Source organism: Siphateles boraxobius, unplaced genomic scaffold (assembly GCF_051911475.1).
Source record: "Siphateles boraxobius isolate OS27281-9 unplaced genomic scaffold, OSU_SipBor_1 9, whole genome shotgun sequence".
Taxonomy (NCBI): Eukaryota; Metazoa; Chordata; class Actinopteri; order Cypriniformes; family Leuciscidae; genus Siphateles; species Siphateles boraxobius.
Window position 1 is genome coordinate 4,049,549 of NW_027509219.1, and position 16,248 is coordinate 4,065,796.

The window sequence follows — 16,248 nt, forward strand, 5'->3', positions numbered from 1 at the left end:
AAGACGGTTTGAACCCTCATAAAGCCATCATTCAGCATAAATGATGATGAGACCATTATAAACCATAGGTCAAGCTGAGATTCACACCAGACGTCAACTAGCGCTGACAAGATGGCAATGGCGTCCATAGAAACACCTTAACACTATCAACCATAGCAGAAAAATGACAATCATGGTCTCAGAGGGGGTTCGGTAATTAGATCTGCCTCTAGATGGGTGTCCAGTCATCTTAGATATTTTTTAATATAGAGTGTTTTTCCCTGACTGATAAACTAGTAATCACCTTGCTCAGGGGGCTGATAGGGCTCTTTTGTGTTATCTAGTGGCTAATAAAGTCATTTGTGATGAGCCGAAGTTCACGCTCAGAGAGGCGGCTGCAGACGACACCTGTCTCTGGAGCGGACGTCAGATTAGGAAAGTCGTCCTCTCCATTTTAGGGAGTGGTCTTATTCTTTGATGTAACGTTTTTTTTTTCAGAAGATGTCCATGTTTAATATTACTACCCTAGCATATGGTCAAGTACATAGCATGGTGTAGCATTCAATGATCCCTAAACTGTCCACACACGTTTCCTAATAATATTAAACATAACACATTTGTGTCCGAAGAAGTCATGTTTGTTTGATGTGCCTGAAATTTACAAGAACGTTTAACATTCTTCTATCACTAGAGAGCATGACTATACATTGATCTTTGAGAGAAAAACAATTGACAATCCCGTTGAAGTGATCCCTAAACGCTGTCCTTTAGCACTCTTCCATATTGATTTTTCCACAGGGAAAAAAAGGAGAGTGAGTCAAGGCCAGTCATAAAGAGTGTCCAAGGATGTTACCAACATCACACGATACGCCTCAGACGTCTCATCTTTCAGCTAATCTTTGTGGTTAAAGTAAACAGCGCGCTGTGAATCATGGGAATGCAATGTGCGGCGACAGACTAATCAATTTCATTAGCTGCATCAATCATCGGCGCTTGACGTTTATTGTGGTGGTGATGGGTTGATCTGGTGGACTCGGGGACAGGCGGCTACAGTGATAAATGTTGCTATCTCTAGAAAGAGAGAATAAATAGACTAGAGTCTTTTGTGGGAAAGAAGAGTTGGCAAGCTAGGGAGACTTATACATCCATCCTTATTACTGTTACATTTACATACAGACAGCAATTCACTGGTCAGTGGACAAAAATGTAAAGGATAGATTTTCTTTTACATATTATGTTTACCTTGGAAGGCAATGTTTTAACGGTCTAAACAGTACCTGTGCTATGTGAATTTACCAGTACGCTCAAACAAACTTTAGAATGAAAGTGTAAAATCAGCGCCACTAGTGTCACCAAACGGAGTTGCAAAATATTTGACTTTGTCCAAACAGACTTCCTGAACATGCTACTTGTCTGTCATTGGATGCAAACAGATAGTCCCGCCCCAAACTCAAACCACTGGTTGAGACAATTTTGCTGCGTCAATAAGTTCAACGCTGAAAAAAATACTTTGCCTTTAAACGCTTAGGTTTTTAATGTTTCTAAAAACACTGGTTTGTTTTTTTGTTTTTCACTGTACACCAGGGTTTTTTCCTCACATTAAGGCTTCCCATCACATTTACCAGTCCGAGATTACTGAAATGTTTCCCTCTACTGAGATCGCTGGCAGTGGATGAATAAACGGTCTGCATGAACTTTGTCCCTCATCAACCACACTGGTAGAGGAAATATCTTGTTTGTGATCCCTCCCCTGTATCTCCAGACGGTATCTCTTGGCTGCAGCCTTAGATTTCACTCTTTGAATTTTTTAGTGGTCAATGCGATGACTAATCTGATTTGGACACCTCTCAAGCCAGGAGGGTAAACAGTTCTCTAGCTACAGTTCATTTGACGCGCACAGCCGTGTTTTGTGTTGCCTGAGCGTGGAGAGCTAAAATGATACAAATTCTTATCCTGCAATTAAAACTATTAGAGTCTTGTTATTCTTGGTGAATTCACTCATTCAAGCATTGGTTCAATTATCGTCAGAGGTAATTGTTTTCCACTCAGCTCCAGCTGATGGGCAAAAGCAGTTCTTGATACCTGGTTTGATATAGTTGATTATGGAGTTGAGACTTGTTTTGTTCCTTGTGCTGTTTTTGTATAAACCATTAGTTTTGAATGTTTGGCCTTCACAGCAGATACTTCAGATATTGGGTGAGCTCAGTGGTTTAATAAATGGACATTACATGGTACTGAAAATGCACATCGCTTTTTATATAATGTGAGAGTGGGGTAAGATGTGCCATATTTTATTCAAGTTGTCCTCTAATTAAGAAAAAATTAGACAGGTACTAATACATCTATCTGAAATTATAAGTATCTGTAACATAATGCCACTCAAAAAAGCGGTATATTGACATTACCTTGTGGGTGAAAAAAAAAAAAAATTGAAAATAATGGAAAACTTGGCTAATTTACTAACACCAAGAACGATAATTATAAAGATAACTGTAACAAAAACTATAGTAATGTTCACACCATTGGACGATAGCATTCTGTTTATTATAAGTGCGCTGCAGTTTTGTCGTCTGCCGTTTTAAATGCTCAAGCTCTTTAAAGCAGGAAAGATTCTGATTGGTTGTCAATGATTTTATCATTAATCAACTGGAAAAAAAATGTTGTGTACTATGCTATTCTTTTATATTGAGAATTTTTTTATATCTTCATATTTATCGTTATAGTTATCATCCTTGTTGTGAACAGGCCTTAATTCTTCAGAATATTTTAATTTAGTGAAAACATTTGATTTTTGTTTTTAAATAGCACCAGTGCTGTAAAGTATTTGAGTAAATTTAATTGGTTACCGTTTTTATCTTTATCTCTTCTATATTTTTGGCTACTTTGCACTTCGACAGAGTATCAAAAATTTTAGCAACTTTTACTCTCTTCTTGACCACATAAAAAAAAAAAAAAAAAAAAAAAAAATATATATATATATATATATATATATATATATATATATATATATATATAAACTCTTTACTGTAATACATTTAAAATGAGTAGTGCAATTACTGATTACATTTTGCATGGCACCATTTTTCACTGCACCTGCCACAATTTTTCCAAAATGAGGTACTTTATAATACAGTAAAGTTTCCTACCTATTGAAGCATGTTTGTAATAGAGAGTAGGTTTAAATAAGCTCCTCTTCATAAAGTTTTGTTTTGTCAGATGTAAATATAATTTGGAGGTTTGGAACACCAGCCATAAATTGAGAACCTCAAATGTGTCTAAGTATCTCAAGCATTAAATCTTCAAGACGACAAACTTCATGGTGTGTTCCCTTTAATGTCAAGGAAAGGTCACATCACGCTATACTACAGACATGCCCAACTTAACTTCATCACCCTGCTTTTACAGCACATCTTGAAGCTGGGTCGTTTTCATCAAGAGAATGTAGTGCAGCCAAAAAATGATCGTGTTGTCATAATTCTATCAAATGTCCATAAATACATGTTGCAAAGTCATAAAAAGATTCACTGTCTCTTTGGAAAATGTCTCTTTGGTTTCCATTTGCTACACAGAATTTCATAGTATATGACCCAGTGGTAGCAATGAATTAGATTGTCCAAATATGTGGGATGTAATGGAGAGTCCACAGAGCGGAGTGGTTAGCATGTGTGTGTTTAGACACAAACGGCTGGCTCGTAAAATTTGTGTTTTGATTGGCGGAATGATACGCTGTGATTATGATGAGACAGATTTAGTGATCCCCACACCCACATTTCTCATTGAAACATCATTTTTCTTGTCTTTTGTCTTAATATATGCTATCACTGAATAAAAACACTATGCAAAAGAAGACAACACTTGAAACACATTTAACTTCTGTAATGTGACATGTTTCCTAAAATAAAAAACAATATTTATTTGGAAATAGTGTCGGCCAGGATTTGAATTTACGTGTGATATTAGAACATGTTGTTATTGCTATCTTGAACTATTAAATCATTTTCGATAATTGAAATAAAGCCGAAATAAAATATAAATATTAGATGAAGAATTAATGAAACTAAAATAAAATAAAAAATGAAAATATAAAAGTAAATTTGGTAACACTTTACAATAAGGTCTCATTTGTTAATGTATTAACTAAAATGAACTAAGAATGAGCAATACATTAGTTACAGTATTTATTCATATTTGTTAATATTAGTTAATACAAATCTAGCTGTTCATTGTTTGTTCATGTTAGTTCACAGTGCATTAACTAATGTTAACACATACAACATTTGATTTTAATAATGTATTGGCAAATGTTGAAATTAGCATTAACTAAGATTAATAAATGCTGTAGAAGTATTGTTATTTTTTAGTTTGTGTTAATTAAAGAAGTTAACTAATGTTAACAATTGAAACCCGAGTGTAAAGTGTTACCTTTTGATTTAATATTATAATATTTATTATAAATATATTATAAACACTATAATAGTATGTAAATAATACCCAAACAACACTGATTAGGCTATTATTGGTTAATATTTTCCACACCCACCCGGCCCTGATTACATCAACACAAAATAATTTGCACAGAAAATGTCCATGCGATCAGAGCCATTCATTAAAAAACTAAAACTTTATTTTATTTACCGTTTCATTTTGACTTTAACAATCAAAAGAGAAGATGGAGACCTATAGAATAATTTGACCTACGCTGATGGCCGTTTTAAGTTACCCTTTTATATAGACTTTAACCAAGTGTGTTTGCTTCCCTCAGGTGAGCTCACCTCTTATCCTGCGCTCCGACATCAGCTAGCGTGAGCAGGAAACACACATCAGCCATCTATTTATCTAGGGGGAACAAATCCCATCAGTGACTTATTTTGCATTTCTCTGGGCTGGAGGGTGTCAGATGGGGCTGACCCAGTATCAACCCCAAACCGAAGAAAGCCAGCATTTGTGCCCCTCGACCCACATATATATGCACTTATGCAACTCACAGGAGACTTTTCACTTTAATGTTTGGCAGGGCTCAGTCTGCTCTCCGCATTCATATTTGGAGAGCCGCAGTCCGGATGTTAGAGTGACTTCTCCTAACCTCTCTCCTTTTTCTCCTTCCATATGTCAAACTCTCGAAGAGTGAAACTTAAATAGAAGACTGGAAAACTTGTTCTCCGGAGCTCTGAGCTAATGCAACCACACCGCCGTTCTTCAGACGTCTCAGATGAACAGTTCCTTTTTTTTTTTTTTTTTTCATTCACTCCAAAATGAATATGCAGCAAATATTTAGAAAGCATTTATTTTAGAGGGATAAACAGAATATATTTTCCTTCATTGTGTCTGTCATCGTGTGACAATCTCCCTCGGGCTTGCCTTCAGACTGCACATGATAAATAATCTCATCTTGCAAGTATGTTTCTATATGCATTTTTATACTCCAGAAGTCCTGCTTTGAATTAAGAGCTCATATTGATCGTCTTCAGACACCACAGAAGCACTTTCATCCAAAAGCACATTGCCGAGTCTGACTCGGCATGTTATTGATAGATTGTCGATATTTTACATTCTGCACGTATTGATGAAGCAGTATCGAACAGTCAATCATAATGCTGGCAACAACATAAATAAAAGCATTTATAAAATTAGATATTTTCTTGCTGCATACAGTATGTATGCTAAAAATGCATGTCAAGTGTTTTTGAGACTCAATATTTTTTCTCAAGTTGTCTATTGGAAGCAACACCAATCAAAAAAAATATTGCTTTTATTCATATACTGTATATTATTAAAACTACAGAGGTCTGATTTTATCATTATTGTGTTGCTCTAATATAATGATGTCAAAACTCATGATGCCAACACTATTAGTATATTATGTTCCTCTCTATGTTTTGATATGGATGCTGCCATTGCTGTTATTTGATAGCATGATGAATGGAAGTCATTGAAAGGAATCAGCAGTCAGTGCTGGGATATTTCCTTTACTCCTCCTTGATTACTACTGATCATCTTCCCAAATGACTTGTCAATAAACGCTGTCTACACCATTATTTATCTGTATCACTTTGTCAATATGAGCTGCACTGAAGGAGCGAATGAATGATGCCATCATCAATTAGAATATGGCCCATTTAATATATTTCAGACAGATTGTAATAAACGGAAATGTCAATATCTTCTGTTTATAGATTTGCACAAGAGTGCCGGCTGAGCAAGCATCAGATTTTGGACGGAGGAATATTATGATCAGTAACTGTCATTGATTTTGGCATCGAGTTCTCATTTGCTGTTCGTGTAGAAAAAAAGATAAAGAAAGCTTCTTGGTAATCAGATATATTGACCCAAAATGATAAATAAAGTAAAATAAATAAATAAATAATAATAACAAATTCAAACATTAGGGTTTCAGTACACATTTCATGATAAGATATATTTTTACATATAGTATTTTAACAGGGAAATTACAGAAAAGAAAAATAACTATAAATAGCCTATTATAAGTTCTAAATTAGAGTTAGTGGGAATGGAGAGAGAATGCAGGCCACATCAAGAGTGACACATGAATTGTAGATCACCAATATGTGGATTCTCAGTTATTGGCCACATGACCCAAAACACTTTTTCCTTAGTATTCCTATTTCTATTAAAAAGTGAAAAGCTAATTTCTTAAGCAGTAAAGGAAAAAAAAAAGCTTTGTTGCAAACTCAATATAAAGGGTCCATAGGGATTGTTTCGCATCAGATACACTCTCTCACTGGTTGTTTTGTGTACTTCAGTTATTTCTTCAAAGTTGACTGGAACACACATCTCTTATGATATCAGCCTGGACAAACAGCAGTCACAAAGTGCCAATGACACACATATCGTTCATGAAAGGTTACCGTGACCTTCCGCTCAAAAGTCTTGAGTGTTTGTCTATTAAATCTGTCATTGTGTTTTGCCCTCTATCTCTCTCCCCACCCACCGCATCCCGACACAAACGCCAGGGCTTCTGTTAGCTCTAGCCATGTGATAAGTGTTAAACAAACTCACTTTCTGTGGCTCTCTCCCTTCTCACCTTTGTGTTCGCACAATGGGAATTTGACATTCCTTTAGTCATCCGTTTCACTGCCCGCTGTGTCTTTCTCACATGCACTGACAGGACAGGAGATGTTGATAAGAGTATAATAGAGAATCAAACAATGCTAAGCTGGGAACGATTATTTTTAATTACCCACGGTGGAGCGTTCACTATCAGTGAAATCTTAATGTTTGCCTTGGCCAACAACAACAACAAAAAAGCGGCAAGCCATGAGCTTATTAAACTCGTGATATATGGTTTATCAGATTGTTGCTGGCTTCCTGGTATTTACAGCAGAACTGTTTTTATTTCGGTGGAGTTTTTCCATGACAACTCCTTGATGAAAAAAGTTTCGTTCAGTAAAAGCATACGTCCATGAAGAAAGCTTTGATTCACATGCAACCGATGATGCTGGAGCTTTGTGTTTGTGGGGAAAAAAAAGACATTGGAAAAGCTTTTTCTTTACCTACATAAAAAAAAAAAAAACATACCATCCATCCATCCATTCTCCAAACCGCTTGTCCTATTTTGGGTTGTGGTCCAAAACGTACCTATATCTTTCTAGCTGAAATGAATACTAGTAATAGTAAAACACAAATATCTTTTATTGCAGACTTATTTCCACAAGCTTCCTTGCACAATACTATATTACCATATACTATACGACCTGAAAACACTTTTACCATAGTTCATGAATTGTGACGAATACATTGTTATGCATGCATTACATAACCAGCTCCATATATATATATATATATATATATATATATATGACTTTTCAGACGTAGTAAACTTGCTCTGCACTGCACTAGCGCTCTGGTATGAGTCACGCCACTCGATAAAAAAGCTAAAAAACGTAAAGAAGCAAGTTTCAAAGGCATGGCAAGTACGTTTATATCTCACATTTTCTTTTGTTTACACCATCAGTTATGTTTAGGGTACTGTTTATTGTAGGTGGTATGTTACTTTTTAAACGCGATAGAGCATTAACGTTTTAGCGCCACTCACTGGACATTTCATTACTGAACTGCCGCAATTCGTATAATGACCAATGTCATAAAACATTGCCAGATTCACGTTCATCAGTTTCATGAAAATGAAATGGCTTTTTAGCACTACTCACTGCACATTTCACTTTGAAAAAGTCGCAATATGTTCAAGAAACAACGTAATATACTTTTGCAGTAATGTCACCACAGGCACTTTTTTGTTGTCCAACATGCATGCATTTAAAAGATTAGACAGCCTTTAGCATAATGGTTTAGATATGTGTGTGTTATCACAGTAATTAATCCGATGTATTATGTTTGACATCATGGTTTTGTTCTGTTTCAGACTAGAACAATGAGTGCCAGAATTCGCAAACCCCAGTTTCTAAAACCTCTCTCTTGTTCTGCAGTCATGTCTCAGATTCATCTGCCACAAACTGAGCGCCGACCGCTTCCGCATTAATTGACAAGATCAATAACAATCACGCATTTACATATCTAAATTCTCCACACACCAAAAACGAGAGAACATTCTCAATAACTGCGAAGCGAAACTTTCACTTTGTGGCTTTCTTGGTGTGGTCGTCTGAGCCAACAGGATGTCACTCACTCGGTTCAAAAGGCCTTGAGGTTGGTCTCTACTGGTTCTTTTTTGGAAACTTGTGGCTTTTGACATCCATAACCATCTATTGGCCGCGCTTCTATATTGCCTCACATTATCCAGACTTGAGGGGAATTGTTTTTGGCAACGTTCTCTGAAATTTTCCCTCTGCAAAGCCCCTAAAATGTGCTTGTTTTACTCCATACCCCCAATGTCAAGCTGGGAGACAAACTGCTTAGTTGGCTCACCAAGCTTTACCGAAGCTTCTCTAATTGCAATTAGATCGAAGTCCAATTAGCCTGCGACAAGGACTCATTGTTAGACGTGATCGAGGCCGTCTTCTCTTCAAACCGGGACGTTGGGTGTCACGCAAAGCACAGGAAAATCCTGCCTGTGAGGCGAAGCACTGTTTTCTTTGTCCGTCGTGTGTCTATTAGGGCAGCTGTGCTGGAAAATGTTGCTAGGATGTGTGCGGTGAGCTTGTTTTCTTTTCTTCAGTCTGTGTGTCAATATAAATAGGGTCGAGGTTGAGAAGAAGAAGTCCTGATGGTGCCTGCTAACAAAGGTGGGCTTATAACAGTAATAACAACACACACCTACTTTCCTGGTGCTAATTTGCTTCAGACACTCGTGTTGAATCACTGCACAGGTGGCTGCGCTTTCATCAAGCACGGGCGACTCATATTTATTTTTACAGTTCTCCACCATAGTGCCTCTGTTTTCGGACACTTTCGAGCACTGTCAGCATGACACGCTAATCACTAGAGCTTCACAGCGAATTTCATTTACATAAGAAGCCCTGACAAACTTGTGTAAGCAAACGTTTCGAGAAGCTTGTGAGAGATTCAATTGTGCGTTTTACGTCTGTTTGGGAAAAGTGTTCTCACTCTCTTCCCTCTCTATCTGTGGCACAAATTGTCCTGTCGCCAAAGAAAAAAAAAAAGGGAGGGAAGTTAAAATGATTCTGACGTGTCATAAATCACACCAGCACTTGTGGCAAATCATTTTTTCCAGACGTCCAATTAATACATTATTTATTCGCTTGACACACTCACACATACAGTCATTTGTATGGCTGAGTGCCGAAGCATATGTAGATAATCACACACACACACACACACACACACACACACACACACACACACACACACGCGCGCACACACGTTTACAGAGATTTTTCGGAAAGTACATCCTACAGAGGACTTCAGATTAACAAAGCCTAACCCTAGTATATAAACCTTTTTTTAGTAAATATCATTGATTTATTGATTGATTGCGGATAACAATGTCTGATGTTTCGCCAGATTCATCTCATTTCTGGTAGCGTGGTAATGCCATGTTTTCCTGACTTTACCATTCAATCAGTCATTGAGACAATTGCTTTCACCTGAAAAAAAAAAAGAAAAGTGGAATGAGTTGAAAAAGCACAAGACAGAAATGTATACACAACAAGAATTTGTGTGTTTGGAGCACGTTTGACAGTTTTGGGTCTGTTTTGCATAATTTGATATGCGTGTTTACGTCTGGCATTAAACTATTCACTTACCTGAGAGCACCTGGTAGTGTTTTACAATCTAAACAGAGCTGTTGTGCTGTGAACTCTCTTCATGAATCTGTCACACTGTTTCACACGTTCTCATCTCCCCACCAGCAATTCACAACTCACGGCTCTATTTGTTTAGTCACATTATTAATTTCCATGAAATTCAACAATTTCTAACACCTTTAAACTCTAAAAGGAAAAACTATCTCACCTTCTTCCCAGAGCAAATGTAGAGCATTGGTCTGGCAGCAAACTGCAGAGTAATTGCGCTACACACACTATACTTCAGTGTGTGTGTGTGTGTGTGGCGTGGGCTGATGTATGTGCTTGTGCATATGTGTGAGATTATTGCTATCACATGCTGCGTTGCAAAAAGACACGAATTAGGAAAAAAAATACAAATTAATGAATTAGGAATATGTAGATATGTAGGGTTGGGGTTCTTGTTTAAAAATGTGTCATGTGAACACGGCAGAAGCGTAAAGTTGTTTTGGATACGTGCTGCTCTGACATCGCTGCAGGATTGAATTATGGATGTAAGTAGTTTAAGTAGACTTGTTTGAGTATTTGTGATGTAATTGCTTCCACTCGGGCGGCTTGGATACATTGACAGCCTAATTTTGAGAACCACAGTTTTTTGGGCAGTCTGCAGAGCTGTCAATCAAACCCTGATAAAGGCGGTACAGACTGTAGAGGGTATTCTGTAAAAGAGTCACTTATTCTGTTTGCTTTTCCCCCTCAGTGACTCACTCACTCACCTTTGCAATCACATTCACCTCATTCACGTGGTTACTTACAAATGGAACGTGCAAAATCACGATGTTTGCTATATTAAAGGGTCTTTCTGTGTTTATTTGGCAATGCTAGTGTTGTGTTAAAGGTCATCATCACTTGAAGCAATCAATAATCAAATAATTACCACATCAATTAAATAATTAAAACAAAAGATAAACGTGATGACACATTTACAGACATTTCCTTGCAGAGTTTACTTCTTTTTATTTATGGAATGGCACATTATTTTAATGGTAACGGGGTTGACACATTCATTTTTTTCTTATGTGTTATGTCAGCTAAAATCTAAAAATATAAATTGAGAGAATAAAGACAGAATGCCAGCTTAAGTTTGCATTTTATTTGCATTAATATTGGCTAATATAGGAACACATTTGGACTCTGGTCAGGCCAAAATTAAGAAAAAAAAAGGCATTATTAATTATTTTAAAATTATATTTCTAATTTATAAGGAATATATATTAATAATAATAATCATTAATTATTATATAAAATGAATTTATTAAACCAAAAAAGGCAGGTGATACGCCTCTGAGCTTGACAACTGTCCTTCTGTCTGCCTTTATCACAGATATGTGACTCACCTCACAGTGGCTAAGCCCATCTGAAATCTTCAACTGTCTGATTCAATCCAAGAATCCATCAGAACCTTTGCACACGCTCACACACCCCTCATTCAGAGGATGAGACAGGAAACGGGTGGGCTGTGGGCACTGCAGATTACTTTAAAACCTGCATACGCTCCCAATAATCCCAGCGCACAGCCTCTTCCTGTTCTACTCTGAATGAAGGCCACTGAGATTCATATGAGGTCCCATTATCTCCAAACCTGGAACAAGCTCGCTTCTCATATGAGCAGGACACTGGGTGCATTCTCCAAAACCCACTCTGTATAAATATTCCTGAAGGCCCTTTAATTCCACGTCTCCTCCAACTGTCTAGGTTAAAACTTTTTAGCATTCATTTCATCACATTCGGGATGGTTTAACCTGTGCTGCTATAGTGGCGGCCCAGCGGGGGGTTTAGATTCAAACGCCAGACTCATCACTCAGAAGCCATTTAATACTCAATTCTTGACATGTTTCAAAGCCCACATCTAATCTCAGCTAGTCACAGTCTTTAGAATATTCTGGTTCATACTGAACTAAATCTTTATAAAGAGCATTTTTGGCATACTAACAATTACCATTGAAAAAGCAAAAGCAGTACCACATCAACATGATCATATGTACACTTTTACAGGTAAAGTAAAAGTATCATTTCTGTTTTTAAACCTCCTGAAACACTTGCCCTTAGTGTAAAAGGAGAATATTTGAAGTCATACGGTACATCAGTCTTTTGAATAGTCAATGAAGTGCTGATTTCAGGCAATAAAAATGACATGATCTTCTATTTGACGGTAGTCATTAGTAATCATTAACTAATGTTTAGAAGCTAATCATTAACTGTTATCTTTTGTCTTCACAGCAAATGCTGAATGATCATGAAACGTCGTCTCAAGACAGCTGTATTAAAAAGGTAAGATTTGTTTTGTCAGTCCATCCCTCTTTACAGACCTTTACAGATATGCTGATCTCACCACACACAAATATGAACAACACAAAAGCAAAATGAGAAACAGCAGTTTGCTACTAATAGGGTTCTTTATGCTACCTGAAGGTAAGTGTAATACATGTATTAATCACAGAGAGAGAGAGAGAGAGAGAGAGAGAGAGAGAGAGAGAGAGAGAGAGAGAGAGAGAGAGAGAGAGAGAGAGAGAGAGAGAGAGAGAGAGAGAGAGAGAGAGAGATTTTAACAGCATTTATTGATATGAATGGAATGTACATAGGCTTACATAGACTGGATCTTCAATGCTGCTGCTGCATGAGTGAAGGCTACTGCCACAACATGCACATAAATAACTGTATTTATGAATAGGATGCGATCTGCTGCAAGAAAAGTAAAGAGAGAACCCCCTTGCAGATCTAGGCAGGTGGTGCTGGGGAGGGTGGAGGGCTAGGAAATCTCCCATGGTGTGCTGTACTAAGTTAAGCCAGTTCGGGACAGAAATAAACAGGTTACATAGAACAAACAGATTGATTGGCCGTAGTGGTTGGCTTTAAGAGAACCAGTTTGTAGCTCAGAAGATTTTCATGACTGAACAGTGATACATTTATTTTCACCTTAAGTTATCAATATATATATATATATATATATATATATATATATATATATATATATTAAATTAAGTTCAATTAGATATTAATATTTAAAAGTTTCTTTCTTTCTTTCTTTCTTTGTTCCTTCTTTTCTGTATTTCTTTCTTGTGAAATCATATTGATTTCAGTACATTTGATTCGTGTTTAATGAACTTTTTCTTTTGAACTTTTTTTTATTGTTGTTCACACTGACCAATTTGCAGAGAGTCTGTGAAACAATCAGTTCAACTCCACTTTCTAACTTAAATATGCTGAACATGGACCTCTAAGAATAATATAGTGTGAATATAGAGCGAAAAAAGCAATTCCACTGTCCAAATGAACCGATTCACGAAACTAACGAGACCTCTCAACAAAATTGTGTTGCACATCAAAGTCTTTCACAACTAATGTGATCTTTTTAAGAACATATTTTATTCACTAAGTTGAGTCACCAAAAAAAAACTCATCAGACACACTCCAAGCATCCTTATTAATATCATGAATTATACATGTGTTATGAATAACTGCCTCCCTCATCATCTACCCTAATAGACTAAATGCACTGTCACACATCTGAATATATGATAATGTGCCAGCAAATAAGAGCAAGTATTTGTGTTTATGTGTGTGTGAGTTCAGATATAGAGAACGTGTGTGTGTGTGTGTGTGTGTGTGTGTGTGTGTGTGTGTGTGTGTGTTTGTGTGTGTGTGTGTGTGTGTGTGTGTGTGTGTGTGTGTGTGTGTGTGTGATGTGTGTGTGTGTGTGTGTGTGTGTATGCAATGAAAACGTCTGTACCAAATAATCTATAACATTATCCATCTATTTTTCTCACATCCTGTGTCTCTGAGATGCATCTGCTCAGAAAAAATACTTTTATTATGAGAGCTGAAAGATTTCTTAAGTCAAATCCCAGTAGATATACAAAAAGAAAAAGAGCTTCTTTTATTTATTTATCCTTTGCTTTTAACCAGTTATCCCTCCTTTACAACACAAACACTCTCAGAAACAGAGATGCCTATCTGAGTCTATCTGTCCAGTACACACACACACACACACACACACACACACACACACACACACACACACACACACACACACACACACACACACACGTTCCTGAGCCTTGATTTGAGCTCTTTTAAATGTAATCCACCATACTTTGTACCAAAAGTGTGTGTAAGTGTGAGTTTGTGACACACAAGCTTATAGTGAACTGACAATGACAGTACACTGAGACATAGATTAATTATAGAAAATCAATGTGTTGTAATTGTATTTGAAACAGATCGCCTCCGGCATTGTGCCTGCGTGTCTGGCTGGATATTAAAACATTTCGCTTTGTAAATGTAGCTAAAACAGGCGGCTGATGTTTTAATGGGAAAGAGATTAATGGCTCTTTTGACAAGCTCTCTGAGACGGTATCAGTGCTTTTGTGGCCCCTGCTGTGACTGGTCTCTCATAGACTTCAATAATGCCCAGTGTTATTTTAACTTACACTGTTTTTATCGAGGAATGATTATGGTCTGATAGTACAATCACAAGACAATTTTTGTCAGTAAATGGTTGATCAGGTGGTTGATCAGGTTGATCAGGTTGATCTAAATTGGTATTATCTAATTGTGTACTTAAATTTAACAGCTGACAGATATTCATCATAATTCATCCATGAGACAGATGATTTGATAACTCTGAGTTCTTGTCATATTTTATCACCATTTTCTAAACTATACCGAATACACTGTGATGATGTGAGAAATTTTGAAGGTGTCTGAATGCATTTTGGTTCGACTGTATATATGTATATATACTTTTATGGTAAACTACATATTGTACGATAATCTTAAGCGTTCAACCATGTGGTACAGTACATTGCACCACTTTTCATGGAAAGGTGAAAGGAGAGTTGCTTTAGCCATTAACATGAGAATGAGGAGTTCTGTCCGTAGGGGAAATGATGAATCTCCAATGTTAGCTTAACTGAACCAAGAAAATCCGCTCCTGAAAAAATATCATCTCTAGCAACCCTGTAAATTTAGGGCATCTGATTATGCCCCAAACTACATGACAGGTCACAGGGGGCGTTGTGCAACCCTGATGCGAGCTGCTTCAAATGTGACGATTGATTGATTATCATGATAATTTGTTTGAAATGATTATCTGGATATAATAATCACCGCCGTTCACCCCCTGCCTCGTGCTGCATTTTCATGCTCTCTTGTTCCCCGTATAATGCACCTCCATCAGAAATGGCCTCTGGTTATGGAGGCGTAGTAACAGGGGCCTCCCGGTCGGGTCCTCAGGGGCTGGGGGGCCCCATTGATGAATGATGACCCAAAGGAGCCTGAAATCAGAGAGAATAAACAGGGGGAAGAAGAGAAGAGGAGAGGGACAGGGAAGGCTGGTAACTATCTGTAGCGGAGGGCAATTATACGCCAGGCCAGGCGGCCCCAGGGGCAGTAGATCGGCCTGAAGAATGCAGAGGGGTTATGGCCACCCAATACACTCACACACACACACACACACACACACACACACACACACACACACACACACACACACACACACACACACACACACACACACACACACACACACACGCACACACGCACACACACACACACACACACACACACACACACACACACACACACACACACACACAAACACAGACTCTGAGGCCGGTGGGAAAGGAATTGAAAATCTTTCCTCCTATTTCATCACATGACGTTGTTTAAAAAAAGTGTGAAGAAAAATTTGACGTGCTAATCATGCCTTATTGTGCAAGCCCGGTTTATACGATCTGAATAACAATCCAGACGATTTCAAAAATGACATTGCATAACGAGTCTTTCAAAGCACATTAAAAGTTTTACAAGTGTCTCTCTGTCTGCTTGTAAACACAAATCTAAGCGTTTGGAACGCTTTTAACAACGCTTTCTAGCTGTCACTTTAGGAGCTCATTTGAAGCATGCCTGTTCAATTAAAACAGAAATTTTTCTCATGGCTGGACGGCCTGAAAACACGGGGCAATTGAAGATGTTTAGCCTTTTCTGTCATTACAAGGGGAGGAGGGCTGTGTAGAAATAATATTTGTGGTTTTAAGCATGACTATGT

The 16,248-nt window shown here is 37.4% G+C and overlaps 1 protein-coding gene across 19 annotated transcripts in view; it reads left to right on the forward strand.

The window, feature by feature from the left end:
• prdm16 (PR domain containing 16) overlaps positions 1–16,248 on the forward strand; it is a 252,325-nt gene that overhangs the window by 124,196 nt on the left and 111,881 nt on the right. For all 19 annotated transcript variants that reach the window (XM_077223733.1, XM_077223748.1, XM_077223734.1 and 16 more), the window contains exon 3: positions 12,420–12,470. In XM_077223733.1, the coding sequence (XP_077079848.1) occupies positions 12,420–12,470 (51 nt within the window). The remainder of the gene's footprint in view (positions 1–12,419; positions 12,471–16,248) is intronic.